Here is a 14,929-nt window from a genome sequence, read left to right as displayed (position 1 = left end):
AGAGTATTCTGGGCCAAGAGAACCAGATCCTCCCTGGACAAGTCGTGGTTAAAGGGAATACCAGCTGCTTCGAGGGAGTTAGTTATGATGTCCGAAGACAAGAGTGTCCATAGAGAGTCACGGCGCTGAATGCGTGTACTGCGCCGTGCAGAAGTAGACGGTGGCTGAACGAATTCGTCGTCAGATTCGGAATAGTCACATACGATTTGAGTTACCTGAGACATGGCGGTACGCAACTGATCGCGTGGAAGTGAATGGCAGCGTCAGCATCTGCGAACTCAGACAAGTGTAAGTACCAATCTTTTATACTGTGACTGTTAACGCCTGATTGGATAGGAATGAGGAATACATGACCCGCTGATTGAGTCTTCCTGACAGAACTTAAGCTGAAGCTTACATTTATCCGGAAATAGTGCTGAGGTTCAACTAAAGCTATACTTAAGTATGGTTGATTGTGCTAAAATGGAACTATTGAAAGTATACTTTATGTACACTTTAAATATCTTGCATTTAAAGTGTATGGTTTTCCGTTTCCGGTCTCAGGGTACGCTGGCGTGTTTTGCTGCCGCTCCTGTTACTGTTTGATTTGTTTTGGTTTGTTATTTTAAACTATATTCATTTATTTTTAAGTTTTTAGTTTTGTTTTTAGTGCTGTAATGATTGCGATGTGGCGGTGCCATCTTATACACTATGGATCGTAGTTTTAAGCTCTTTGCTCCATCTGGAATAATCTGCAGCGTGTCTCTGGGTCGCTTCGGTTCAGCTGTCTGTGTGGATTGTATGACTTTGTGCTCGCATTTTGCGCTACGGAGATCTTCCTGGAATAACCTGCAGCGTGTAACTCCGGATCATCGCCTCTGCTCGGCTGTGTGTGCGGATTGTACAACGCTGTGCTCGCAGTGTGCTGCGGAGTTTCATTCACTCTGGCCTCGCGACTGTGCGCTCACTGACCATGGCACTAAGGTACACTACACGCATGCTTTTGAATTTAAAACAGAACTGTTATTGCCTAGCTAAAGACTACTACAATCTCTGTAAAGATGCTGGACTGTTACATCCAAAGCGATATATCCATCGCAGCCTTGCTGTCTCATCTTCACCTAACATCTATGTTCCTAGCTGTCGACGTAAGACCAACAAACTGCTCCATACTGGTGTTGTTCACAGTAATTTAATATCGGTTCCCCGCATGGAGATTAAACCTCTGTCATCTTCGTCTCAGAGCCAGGCTTACGCCGCTCTATTTAATGTGCGGTCTGTGAACAACAAGGCGCTACTTTTATCGGATTTTCTTATAGATAAAAAGCTGGACTTGTTGTTCTTAACTGAAACCTGGCACAAAGAAAATGATGGGCTCCTGTTTAACCAGATCACTCCAGCGGGCTTTGGAGTATTAGATGGCCCGAGGCTATCTGGCAGAGGTGGAGGTATTATTGTGGTTTATAACCTGAAGTTGCACACAAGCTCTGTGACGGTTCCCCAGTTTTCTTCTTTTGAATGTCTGGTTTTGAGTATTTCCGCTCCTGTGTCCACCATCATCGCTACAGTCTATAAACCACCTAAGGCTAAGACACATGCAGCTTTTATGTCAGAGTTTGCGGACTTCTTGTCGATCCTGACTGTGAAGTTTGACAGAATTCTAATCGTGGGAGACTTCAACATTCATGTTGACCGGAGTGACTCAGTAGCGGCTAAGGAATTTTTGTCGTTAATTGACTGTTTTAGTTTCACACAGTTTGTAACTGACCCAACCCATAATAAGGGTCATACACTGGATCTTGTGATCGCTAATGGCTCATTTGTGTCTTCATTTTCATCTATTGACATTGGACTGTCTGATCACTCAGCTGTCTTTTTTAATCTCGAACTTTATCACTCAAATGAGCCTACCATCCGAACAGTAACCTTCCGGAACTGGAAGTCTATAGACCAGACAGCTTACTCCAATTCTGTGGTTTCATCCTAAGCGATCTTCATACCTTATCACTGGAGGAGAAAGTTGTGCAGCTATATTCCACTCTTGCTGCTAACATTGACACTTTTGCTCCTCTAAGGTCACATAAGGTCACATTCGCCCGCTCAGCTCCCTGGTATAATGACAATCTGCGCTCTAGAAAGGCTGCTTGTCAGAAAATGGAGCGCAAATGGCGCCTTACTGGTCAGAGTGTCTACTATCAAGAGTGGAAGGATCTTCTTGGGGGTTATCGTGTTCTTATGGAGACTGAAAGATTCTCTTACTTCTCGCAAATTATTGTAAATAATCAAAATAATCCCAGACACTTGTTCCAAACCATAAACAGATTGCTTCAAGTTAATCCTGTTACCACTTTGCCTGTTTCCCAGTAGCTCTGTGATTCTTTTCTACAGTTTTTTAATTCGAAGATTGTTAGTGTTCGCAAAGAAATTTCTGTTAACCCTGACTGTGCCACTTCACTCCTTTGTTCATCTGGGTTCACTGGTGTTTCTTTTACTCATTTCTCACTGCTTGATTCTGAGGCTTTCACAATGGAGGTATCTAGCATGAAATCAACCACTTGCTTGCTGGATCCAATTCCAACGAATTTATTTAAATCATGCTCCCTGTGTGGTGCCCTACTAAAGACTGCTGCTGTTACGCCTGTACCAAAGAAAGATAATGTTTCTGTGGATGATTTTAACAATTTTCGTCCCATCTCTAATCTTCCCTGTTTGGCAAAAATACTTGAGCGTGTTGTTGCCTCTCAACTCTGTAATCATCTTATAACCAATAACCATTTTGAACCCCTTTCTGTCAGGTTTTTATAAATTACATAGCACTGAAACGGCGTTGGTCAAAGTTACCAATGACTTGTTGATGGCCTCCGATTCTGGAGCTACCTCACTTCTCATTGTTCTTGATCTTCGAGCTGCTTTTGTTACTGTGGATTATGGTCTATTACTTACCCGTCTTGAAAGTGTCTTTGGTGTGTCTGGGACAGTTTTAAACTGGTTTAAATCCTATTTTACTGACCGTTCCCATTTCATTTCTATGTGTGGCTTTAGGTCTGACACTTGCTCATTGTTCACTGGTGTTCCTCAGGGATCAGTTCTGGGCCCTCTACACTTCAATATTTATCTATCTCCACTTGGGCATCTGCTGCAATCGCTTGGTGTCCACTATCACTTTTATGCTTACGATACCCAAATCTACATCCATTCTAAATCTGGTGAAGACATCGATGCTTGTTATCTTTCTGGCTGTATCTCTGAGATAAAAGCATGGTTGAACAATAACTTTCTTTGCCTGTACAGCGGGAAAACGTCTACGGTTACGTATGTAACCCTCGTTCCCTGAGTAGGGAACGGAGACGTTACGTCGGATGACGACGAATGGGGTTTCGCTTAGAAAGCCTATCAACTTCGAGTATTACAAAACGAGCCAATGGCAAGGAAATGCCATGGGTCTGCGGAATTTGCATGGCGTAACTCCGCCCCACCTCGTGGGTATAAAAGGAGGAAGCCGGCAGCAAGCAGATATGTTTCTTCGCTGAGGAGCCAAGACTGAGCTCAGGCGATCCCCGCGGTACAGCGGAAAGTGGCAGGCAGACGTAACGTCTCCGTTCCCTACTCAGGGAACGAGGGTTACATACGTAACCGTAGACGTTCCCTTTCGTTGTCACTCCGAGTTACGTCGGATGACGACGAATGGGGTTACCAGTCTAATCACGCCACCTTCTCAGCTGTCTTCCAGTGCCCTGCGTAAATCGAGATCCCTGTCAGCCTGGACAAAGGACTCCATATAACACAGGAATACCAAGGTACACTGGGAAGCATATCCCAAGCTAGGGGAAGTATGCAATTAATGCCAGCCCGGAGGGGGGGGACTTAGAGAATACACATATGACCCGAAGGAAGCATATGGGAAACACTGGGGTGTCCAGCCGCAGGTGGAATATTTCAACCCCAGGGGTGGCAAGGTGGCTTGCCAAGGGAAAGACACACGCTCAGAGAGGCTTACAGTGGAAATACACATGTGGGGGTCGCTCAGAGGAGGGACCATGCACACGGGAGGCACCTAGCCGACGCACAGGCAATAGACACTGGCGCCGACGTCAGGAGTGCTGGAGGAGCTCAGGGCTTTCGGAGAAGCTCACCTGAGAAAAATATCGCACGTATCCAGTCCGTGGAGTGGAATGGCGAGCAAGCGAAGACACCTGAGCGGGTCCGGTACTAGCTGGTTGAAGCGAGTACACGAGAGGACACAGGCTCCACTCGGAGATTATAGAATCTGGCGAATGTGTTAGGTGTCGCCCAGCCTGCAGCTCTGCAGATGTCTGTTAGCGAGGCGCCATGCGCTAGAGCCCAAGAGGACGCCACACTCCGGGTGGAGTGGGCAGTCACACCAAGGGGGCACGGTCGACCTTGCTGCTGGTAAGCCAAGGCAATGGTGTCCACTATCCAGTGAGACAACCTTTGCTTGGAGAGAGCCTTTCCCTTCAGCTTCCCACCATAACAGACAAAGAGCTGGACTGAGGTCCTGAAACACTGCGTTCTGTCTACATAGGCGCGGAGAGCGCGTACTGGACAGAGCAGTGCCAAGGCTGGGTCTGCCTCCTCCGAGGGCAGCGCTTGCAGGTTCACCACCTGGTCCCGGAAGGGAGTGGTAGGAACCTTGGGCACATATCCAGGCCGGGGTCTCAGGATCACGTGAGAGTAAGCCGGCCCAAATTCCAGGCACGCTTCGTCAACGGAGAATGCGTGCAGGTCCCCAACCCTCTTGATGGAGGCCAGTGCAACCAGGAGCGCTGTCTTCATAGACAGGAACTTAAGCTCAACTGATTGCAGGGGCTCAAAGGGAGCACTCTTCAGGGCAGTTAGAACCACTGAGAGGTCCCAAGAGGGAACGAGAGGAGGACGAGGAGGATTCAGTCTCCTCGCTCCTCTCAGGAACCTGATGATCAGGTCGTGCTTCCCCACCGACTTACCTTCGATGAGGTCATGATGTGCGGCAATGGCGGCAACATAGACCTTCAGGGTGGAGGGAGACAGCCTTCGCTCCAGCCCCTGTTGAAGGAAGGAAAGCAAAACACTGATCGAGCATCTCCGGGGGTCTTCTCGGAGAGAAGAGCACCATTTGACGAAGAGGTTCCACTTCAACGCATAGACGTGTCTCGTGGACGACGCTCTAGCGGAAGTGATGGTAGCCACCACCGCTGGTGGTAGGGTACTCAAACCTGCCTCGTCCCATCCAGGAGCCACACGTGGAGGTTCCAAAGATCGGGACGAGGGTGCCATAGGGTGCCCCGTCCCTGAGAAAGAAGGTTCTTCCTCAGAGGGATCGGCCAGGGAGGTGCTGTCGCGAGGAGTACTAGTTCGGGGAACCAGGTCCGGTTGGGCCAGTAAGGGGCAACCAGAATGACCTGCTCCTCGTCCTCCCTGACCTTGTGCAACGTGTGCGCAAGAAGGCTCACTGGGGGAAACGCATACTTGCGGCCCTGCGGCCAGCTGTGCGCCAGAGCATCCGTGCCGAGCGTGCCCTCGGTCAGGGAATAGAACTGGGCGCAATGGGTCGAGTCGTGAGAGGCAAACAGATCTATCTGCGCGTCCCCGAACTGGTCCCAAATCAGCTGAACCGACTGGGGATGGAGTCGCCATTCTCCAGGGAGGGGCTGAAGCCGTGAGAGCTCGTCGGCTGCACAGTTCAGCGCTCCGGGAATGAAGATGGCTCGAAGCGACCTCAGATGCTTCTGACTCCATAGGAGGAGGTGGCGAGCGAGTTGTGACATACGGCGGGAGCGTAGACCACCTTGATGGTTGATGTACGCTACAGTGGCGGTATTGTCTGAGCGGACTAGTACGTGTTGACCCCTGAGCAACGCCCGGAAGCGGTGCAGGGCAAGGCGTACTGCCAACAACTCGAGGCAATTGACATGCCACAGCCGCTGGGGTCCTGTCCAGGAGCCCGCAGCAGCATGTCCATTGCACATGGCGCCCCAGCCCGTGGTGGAGGCATCTGTTGAGACAACAACATGCCGGGAAGCTCGAGCCAGGGGGACACCGGCCCTGAGAAAATCGAGGTTCGACCACGGGGTGAAGAACTGACGGCAGGTCGGAGTAACTGGTACTCGGAACGTGCCGTGTTGCCATGCCCACCTCGGGACTCGGTCGCGAAGCCAAAGCTGAAGCGGTCTCATATGAAGCAATCCGAGCGGCGTGACCGCGGCTGCAGATGCCATATGCCCCAGGAGCCTCTGAAAAAGTTTCAGTGGAACCGCACTCTTGCCCTCGAATTGTCTTAGGCAAGTCAGCAGTGACTGCGCGCGCTCGCTCGTAAGCTGCGCGGACATGGCGACCGAGTCGATGTCCATACCGAGAAAAGAGATCCTCTGCACGGGGCAAAGTTTGCTCTTCTCCCAGTTGACCCGAAGGCCCAGACGGGCTAGGTGCCGGAGCACTAGGTCCCTGTGTTCGCAAACCTGATCTCGAGAGTGAGCTAGGATCAGCCAGTCGTCGATATAACTCAGGATGCGAACCCCTTGCTCTCGAAGGGGAACAAGGGCCGCCTCGACGACCTTCGTGAAGATGCGAGGAGACAGGGCTAGCCCGAAGGGGAGAACCGCGTACTGGTATGCCTTCCCCTCGAAAGCAAACCGGAGGAACGGTCTGTGTCGAGGAAGAATGGAGACATGAAAGTAGGCGTCCTTCAGGTCGATCGCTGCAAACCAATCCTGGGGCCGTATGCATTCGAAAACGCGTTTGGCGGTGAGCATCTTGAACGGCATCCGGTGAAGGGAGCGGTTCAGCACGCGCAAGTCCAGGATTGGCCGTAACCCACCGGTTTTCTTGGGGACAATGAAGTAGGGGCTGTAGAAGCCGGACCTCATCTCGGCTGGAGGGACAGTCTCGATTGCACCCTTCGCCAGCAGGGTGGCAATCTCTGCTCTCATGATAGGGGCATTGCCACCGACCAAAGTGGAGCGGACTCCCCTGAAGCGGGGAGGAGACCGTGCGAACTGAATCGCATAGCCGAGCCTGACGGTACGCGCGATCCAGTGGGACAGACGGGGAAGCTCTAGCCAGGCTCCCAGGAACTGAACCAACGGGATCATGCGAGCCACAGGCGTCCCCCCGGAGGGGCAGCGAGGCGGAGTAACTGGCCCAGCAGTGGACGGCATAGCGGCCCGGAGAGGGGGCACAGTTAGCAACCGCACCCTGGCAGAGGGGGCCAGGGGAGGACCAGGCTGGTCGTCCCGCGGGGGCCTGCTCTGCCAGGGGTCTGGCGAGAGAGGGGGACAGGGGCGAAGCGGTCCGTGGACGGCACGCCGTGTCAACCGCCTCTGGGACAGAGGGGGGCGAGGAGAGCACGGCTTGTGGGCGGCGCTCTGTGTCGCCCGAGAACTCTGTGAGCTCAGGGAAGAGGGGATTGTTTCTGTCTTTAACCACATTAGGGTGCTGCCCACCCGTGGGTGAGCAGCGGGGAGTGGAGAACAAAAGATTCTCCCCCGGCCCTCCACCGGGGGAAGGAGTGGTCCTGCTACCACCTCCTGAGAAACAATCATCATCCCTGAGCAGCCCGTCTCAGGAGCGCCGCTTGGCCCGGCGTTTAGCGGGGGGCGGGGCAGGAGAGGGCTGTGGCGCCTTCTTACGGCTTCCTCCGCGACCGGCCCTGGGTGGAGGCTGCTGCGTGGTCCGGGCGGGAGGGGCGGGAGCCCCAGGAGGGCGCCCTCGGCGGGAAACAGGTCGAGGCGTCTGCCCGGCCGGCAAGGTGGAGGCAGCAGCGGGCCGGCGGGGCAGAATGTGTTTGATGGCCTCGGTCTGTTTCTGGGCAGTTGAAAACTGTTGGGCAAAGTCTTCAACTGCACCGCCGAAGAGGCCGGCCTGGGACAAGGGGGCGTTAAGCAGACGGGTCCGCTCAGCGTCCCGCATGTCAGCCAGGTTCAGCCACAGATGTCGCTCCTGGACCACAGCTGTGGACATCACCAAACCCAGGGAGCGCGCGGTAACCTTCGTCGCCCGGAGAGCAAGGTCGGTCGCGGCGCGCAGCTCATCAAAGAGCCCTGGGTTTGTCCTACCCTCGTGCATGTCTCTGAGCCTCTGGGCCTGGTAGACCTGCAGAGTGGCCATAGCATGCAGTGAAGCAGCCGCCTGTCCCGCCGCTCTGTAAGACTTCGCCACCAGGGTCGACGAAAATCTACAGGCTTTGGATGGGTGCTTAGGCTCGCCCCGAGAAGAAGCACTCTGAGGACATAGTTGCATGGCAACAGAGCGTTCAACCGGGGGAAGCCCAGTGTACCCACGGGCAGCTGCCTCATCGAGGGGAGGAAAGGCGGATGAGACCAGCGAGCGGTCCCGAGAAGACAGGGGGGTCTTCCAGGACTTCGAGATCTCATCATGCACATCCGGGAAGAAAGGTATTGGGGTTTGCCGAGGACGAGGGTCGGCGGCCTTACCCAAAAACCAATCGTCCAGCCGCGAGCGCTCAGGACAGGGTGGAGGCCTCCACTCAAGTCCGATGCTCGCGGCTGCCCGGGAAAGCATGGCCGTCATCTCCGGATCAGACTCGAGCACAGCCGTATGCACACCGGAAGGTGGCAGCTGTGACGAGCCCTCACTTCCAGAAGAGTCAAACCCGCCTAGTGATGCTGCAACAGACATGGCATCTTCCTCTGTAGCTTCAACTGAAGCCCGCGGGCCACCAGAAGGTAGACCCGCGGGAATCAGCAGTTCACTAGCGGGCACCGTCATTGAAGAGGGGGGCTGGGGTCGCGGACACATAGTCGGCGCCTTGTTCCAGACCGTAACCCTCAGATCACCCTGGCCACCAGCCGCAGGACGGGGGGTGGATGAGGGGACTCTCACTCTTGCGAGTTCACGGAGTCTCGACCGTAATGACGCGATGGTCATGTTCCCACAGAGAGAACATGAGTCATCCACGAGCGCTGCTCTAGCATGATCAATGCCCAAACATACTATGCAACGCTCGTGCCCATCAGAGTCCGATACCAATCTGCCGCAACCAGAAGTACACGGGCGAGACATCTTTAAAAAGACGTGCCACGTGTAAGCTCTTTTAGTGAGAGAAAACTCAAGTGTTGAAGCACCCGGGGAGAAACGCACCGACTGGCAGACCACTGCAACAGATCAGCAGGAAGCACGCTCTCGCCGTAGATCGCCGTCACACCAACACTCGAGGTACTCGTTTGTAAAGCTGACAATTCAGAGATGGCTTGTGGAGAGAAGAATACACTTGGCTCCGAAGCGAAAACATATCTGCTTGCTGCCGGCTTCCTCCTTTTATACCCACGAGGTGGGGCGGAGTTACGCCATGCAAATTCCGCAGACCCATGGCATTTCCTTGCCATTGGCTCGTTTTGTAATACTCGAAGTTGATAGGCTTTCTAAGCGAAACCCCATTCGTCGTCATCCGACGTAACTCGGAGTGACAACGAAAGGGAACTGAGGTTATACTTATAGGTTCCCGTCATCAAATTCGCAAAGCGGCTCCACTGTCCCTGTCTGTTGATGGCTCTGTTTTAGAGACCCAAAGTACGATGAGGAACCTTGGTGTAATTTTTGACACCAGCCTCACTTTTGATTTTTTTGTACAGAGCACTGTTAAGGCATCCTTTTTCCATCTCAGAAATATTGCCAGACTACGCCCAATGCTAAACCTATCTGTCGCTGAAAAGTTGATTAATTAATTTGTGTTCTCACAGTGGGATTATTGTAATGCTGTTTTAGCTGGAGTTTCTAAAACCACTATTAACAAATTGCAATATGTTCAGAACTCTGCCGCCCGGATCCTGACGGGAACCAGGAAATTTGACCATATTACTCCAGCTTTGAAGTCTTACACTGGCTCCCGGTCAGGTTCCGTGTTGACTTTAAGATCATGATGCTGACATACAAGGTTTTACACAGCTTAGCTCCGGAATACTTATATGGCTTATTAATCACTTATTCTCCAAATCGCAGACTGCGTTCCTCACAGTGCAATTTATTAACTGTTCCACAAACACATCAAAAATCTATGGGTGATAGGGCTTTTGCTGTTTACGCTCCTAGACTTTGGAACTCTCTCCCTCCTGAACTAAGGGAAGCACAAACTCTTGGCATTTTTAAAGCTCTTCTCAAGACACATTTTTTTAATACTGCATTTGACTGCTGATGTCTCTTCGTGATCGCTTTACAGCTATTTTTTATTATTAATGTTGCTGCTTTTTTTTTTATTAACTTTTATTTGTCTTTTCCGGTGGATTGTGATTTTATGTACAGCGCTTTCAGAAGCTGCTTTTAAAGGCGCTCTATAAAATAAAGTTTATTATTATTATTATTATTATTATTATTATTAAAGACTGATATTATACAGAGATCAAACTATCCTTATACTAATAGTGATATTAAAACACGTTTAAGGCCTAGTAATTAAGAAATGTGCAGTGTGCTATAAAGAAATACTCCAAATAAAGTTTAATTATAACATTTATATTAGTATACAGAGTAATGTCAAGTAAATATGTTAATGGTTTTTTGTACTAGTATGAAATAAATGCATTTTAAATACATTTTGGTATAGTGTTTTTTCACTAGGAACGTTGGAGTGGAAAATGGAGTTCCACGTTCGTCAATATAGCTATGCCTATATATATATAGATGAACCTTTAGAATAATAATAATAATAATAATAATAATAGTGATGCTTCAGTTTTTGAGAAGTACAGGTTATGTATTTGTGAAAAGTGGGTGTTACATACCAGAATGGAGCCAGATGCTTTGAGACAAGGGGCAAAAATAGCTTTTTCTTATTCATTACTCATTACTCATTACTTCTTAATAGAGGGCTAGAAAAATGCCAGAAAGAAAAATTGTTACGCAAAAAAAGTTACGCAACAATACAAACCATTTTTTCTTTGGAATTACATGCACTGATGAATCGCACACAGCAATACCAACAGCATATATAAAGCAAGCAAATATGTTTAGCTTTGATTTCATGCTCACTTTAACCTTTAACTTTCATGCATTTTTCAAATAAAAATAAAAAATCTACAGTGCAAAGCTAAAAAGTATGTCAATCATAAATCTCATTCCTCATAATGATCGCAGTCAAAAGTAATGGTTATTAATCTCTTGATGTGTTTGTATATTGCAGTTTGCATGTATAGAGAGCCTTCACTGCATGAGATTGAAGAGAAGCAACGCTCCAGGAAAAGCTCAGGAACCCCAACGATGAACGGAGGCAAAGCGGTCAACCAGGACTCCACATAGCAGGGCTTAAACACTGGAGGCAGAGCAGCCCCTTCCCCTCGCCCTCGCCCTCACCCTCGCCTCCAACCACGGGAATCTACAAGAAGACAAACTGAACTCTTGCCTGAGAAAACTTCTAGAAGAACACAGAGAGGGGAAAAAAAGAAAAATAAATGTTAACGTTCCAATCAGGAGTTGAACTCACATTTTATGCAAAAAAAAGTTCAATGGGCAGTCATTTGGTTCACAACAATAGTAATATTATTTTGTTTGGGGTTTATTCGGTGAGAAATGAGCTTTAAAATGTTCTCATGTGTTCATTTTCATGTGAATGCTCTTCATGCTTTACTATCAAGATGGGAACTTTTCTCTCTTTGCTCAATGCTCATTTGTATTGATTCTGTTTGTGGATATTATGCAGATTTGAGCAAGTTTTTCTGCTTTCTTTTATTTTTTTATTTTTCCTTTTTTTATTTTTTGGAATTACCCGAGGCAAATGTACTTTGTGACTCCAGATTGCTGGAATGTCCGGAGGGTGAATGTAGAATGTATGTGCAGTTACTTTTGGGGGTGGTCTTGGATCGTTTCGTTGCCTGTTCATTTTGGTTAGAGATAATATCCATGCAACACTTTCTTCAAAAATCTTGCCTGCCTTGGCGCACATACATCCAGCACAGGTACACTTGTATGTGTGTGTATGTGTGTACGTGACACTGCTCAACATCTCTAAACTGCGACTTGGTTTCAGCTGGAGTGTGACGCTCTTTATTACGATGGACGGCTAAGCTTTAGATGGAAAGTTGTCGATTTCCTGTGAATTATTCTCAAATTTCCTTGCACCCAAGCAAACTTAATTATTATATTTAGCTCAAAGTATGACAAGCAACTCAGGAAGCTCTAGTCTTAGAAGTGCGACCCTGACACCAGCCCTGTCCAGTAAAAAAAAGCACAAAGAAAGCCAGTTTATTGCCCCTTTACGGGTTTGGAAGTCGGCCTGGACAGGGTGGGTGGATTGTGGACTATAGGAGGAGCCTGGCATTCATAAGTCTTCCAGTATAAATGGCATGAGACCTGTGCCCAAGTATGCAGCAACAAAATGCAGAGACTTAAACGCATGAATCCTCAGAAAAGTGTGTTTTAAGTGAGAAATTGTCAAATGAATAACATGAATGTGACAAAGATTGTAAAAAACAGACACCCAATGGAAAGATTGTCCAGATCAAAGGGGTTTCCAGACAAGAAAGCACTGTAATGGGAGTGTGTCCTTTCGCTGTGTACAAACAGAACTCTTTATTTTTCATGTTTGCAGATGTTTTCACCTAAATGAAACACTATCATATATGCATTATGAATAATGAGATGTATAAAATATGTATTGATATTATAAAGCAGAATGAAATTAGGATTGTTTAAGAATAAAAGTATGATATTTAAAGCTTTCAACCCTGTGTAACTGCATAGCTTATTTTCCAAGGATTCTCTTGAGCAACTTTACTCAAGTAAGTACATTACAGTAAGTGAATTTAATGTAGCAGAGAGGCATCATAAATGCATGTACACAGGTATCAGAATTGCAGTAATAATGCTATGATAAAGTTATAATAAATGTTTTAAACATAAATTTTGATTGACACTTTCCACAAACAGGGTACAAAATTTGCCTGAAAATTATTCAAACAATGGTCAGTAAAATGGACATGAATAAGTTAAAAATGTGCCTGTCAAATTAAATACTACAGACATTTTATTTTATTTTGAAATTATAAGAGTTTTGTATGGAAGCTTGTTTCCGCCACAGAATGAAAAATAATAAAGGTAGGACTTTTTATCTCACAATTCTGACTTCTTTTGCTCACAATTGCGAGTTTACATCTGTTTACATTCTGCCTTTTTTATCTCTTAACTGTGTGATATAAAGTCACAATTGCGAGTAATAAAGTCAGAATTGTGTGATATAAAGTCGCACTTGCGTGTTATAAAGTAAGAATTGCATTATATAAAGTCGCATTTGCTTGTTACAAAGTCAGAATTGTGAGATATAAACTCAATTGTGAGAAATAAACTAGAAATTCTGGCTTTTTTTCTGATTTTGCATAGTAGCACAGCATAATAGTTGATATAAAAAATTGGATGACTAGTAATTTCCTACTACTAAATTCTGAAAAAAGTAGAGATTCTAATTATTGGACAAAAAACTTCCACATGTAATAACCTAGTATACTGTCTAACACTTGATGGCTGCTGTTGTGAACTTTTTCTCCCAAAGTGTAGAAAACTCAGAGGCGAAGACCAGGAGACTCGGGCGTATCTTTTAAGAAGGTTTCTTTATTGAGAACACCAGCTGTGCGTCGCTGTAGTCTTCCAAGCTCGTCTCGAGTCTAACTAAGGCAGTATACAGTAGAGTTCATATATCTTTAAAAGGGGAGGTGTTACATATAAGTGGGGACACGCTGAAACAAAGCATGTAAATGAGGTATACAACTCAGCCCATTACCGGTCCTAATCCAATCAGCATAACTATTCAAACAGTGAGACTCAAAAACAGGAATGGCAGAACTCTCCCGCTGAGACGGAAGCTACCAAGAGTTTCAGTAATCTGCTTAAAATAGAGAGAAACAGGAATGGCAGGCTCAATAGAGAGCAGTAAACTGACAAATACAGAAAACAGGATTTGCCGGACTCTCTTGCTGGAAACTGTTTCACAGCAAATATCATCACCATCATAACCTTAAATGCTAAATTCAGTATACGAAACTGTCTCAGTTTATATACTATTGTATTGGAACCTCAATTAAACATTTACTTAATTTGTAACACTACACTACTCTGCTAAGTATTCGTCGTCAGTTAGGAACCTGGGTGTGCTCTTTGATACCAATCTTTCATTTGAAAGTCACGTGTCTAGTATCTGTAAAACCGCATTATTCCATCTTAAAAATATATCTAAATTATGTCATATGCTCTCATTGACAAATGCGGAACAACTAGTTCATGCGTTCATGACCTCAAGGCTAGATTATTGTGATGCTCTACTGGGTGGTTGCCCTGCACGCTTAATAAACAAACTGCAGCTGGTCCAAAACGCAGCAGCTCGAGTTCTTACCAGAACCTGGAAGTATGACCATATTAGCTCGGATCTGCCAACACTGCGTTGGCTCCCTATTAAACATCATATACATTTTAAAATATTGCTGATTACTTACAAAGCACTAAATGGTTTAGCTCCGCAGTACTTGAGCGAGCTCTTAACACATTATAGTTCTTCACGTCTATTGCGATCTCAAAGTTCCGGCCAGTTGATAATACCTAGAATATCAAAATCGACTGCTGCCGGTAGATCCTTTTCCTATTTAGCACCACAACTTTGGAACAGTCTTCCTAACATTGTCCTGGAAGCAGACACAGTCTGTCAGTTCAAAGCTAGACTAAAAACACATCTCTTTGACCTAGAATTCACATAATACATTATCGACTATAATTCAATATTAGGCTGCATAGATTAGGACAGCCGGAACTGGGAACACTTCCCTTAAATCCTGAAGTACTCTTTACATCATAAGAAGAATGGCATCTACGTTAATTTTAGTGTCTTTGTTTATCCCAAGGTTTTCCCGCCGCCTGCCGGATTCGGGCCGTTTCCAGATCTGACGAAGGACCTTCGCCTGGACCCGATGACAATGCAGTGCTGAAGTGCCAACTAGCCTCTCCCTATGGAGGATCCCTA

The 14,929-nt window shown here is 47.3% G+C and overlaps 1 protein-coding gene across 4 annotated transcripts in view; it reads left to right on the top strand.

Annotated features, from left to right (window-relative positions):
• fgf12a (fibroblast growth factor 12a) overlaps positions 1–12,648 on the top strand; it is a 144,019-nt gene extending 131,371 nt beyond the window's left edge. For all 4 annotated transcript variants that reach the window (XM_077248704.1, XM_077248694.1, XM_077248684.1 and 1 more), the window contains one exon: positions 11,111–12,648. In XM_077248704.1, the coding sequence (XP_077104819.1) occupies positions 11,111–11,226 (116 nt within the window). In that variant the 3' untranslated portion in view covers positions 11,227–12,648. The remainder of the gene's footprint in view (positions 1–11,110) is intronic.
• Positions 12,649–14,929: the final 2,281 nt, after the last annotated feature.

The sequence above is a fragment of the Siphateles boraxobius genome, unplaced genomic scaffold (genome assembly GCF_051911475.1).
Source record: "Siphateles boraxobius isolate OS27281-9 unplaced genomic scaffold, OSU_SipBor_1 1, whole genome shotgun sequence".
Taxonomy (NCBI): Eukaryota; Metazoa; Chordata; class Actinopteri; order Cypriniformes; family Leuciscidae; genus Siphateles; species Siphateles boraxobius.
The sequence above is the reverse complement of the archived record's forward strand: the minus strand, read 5'-3'. Positions and strand labels throughout refer to the sequence as shown.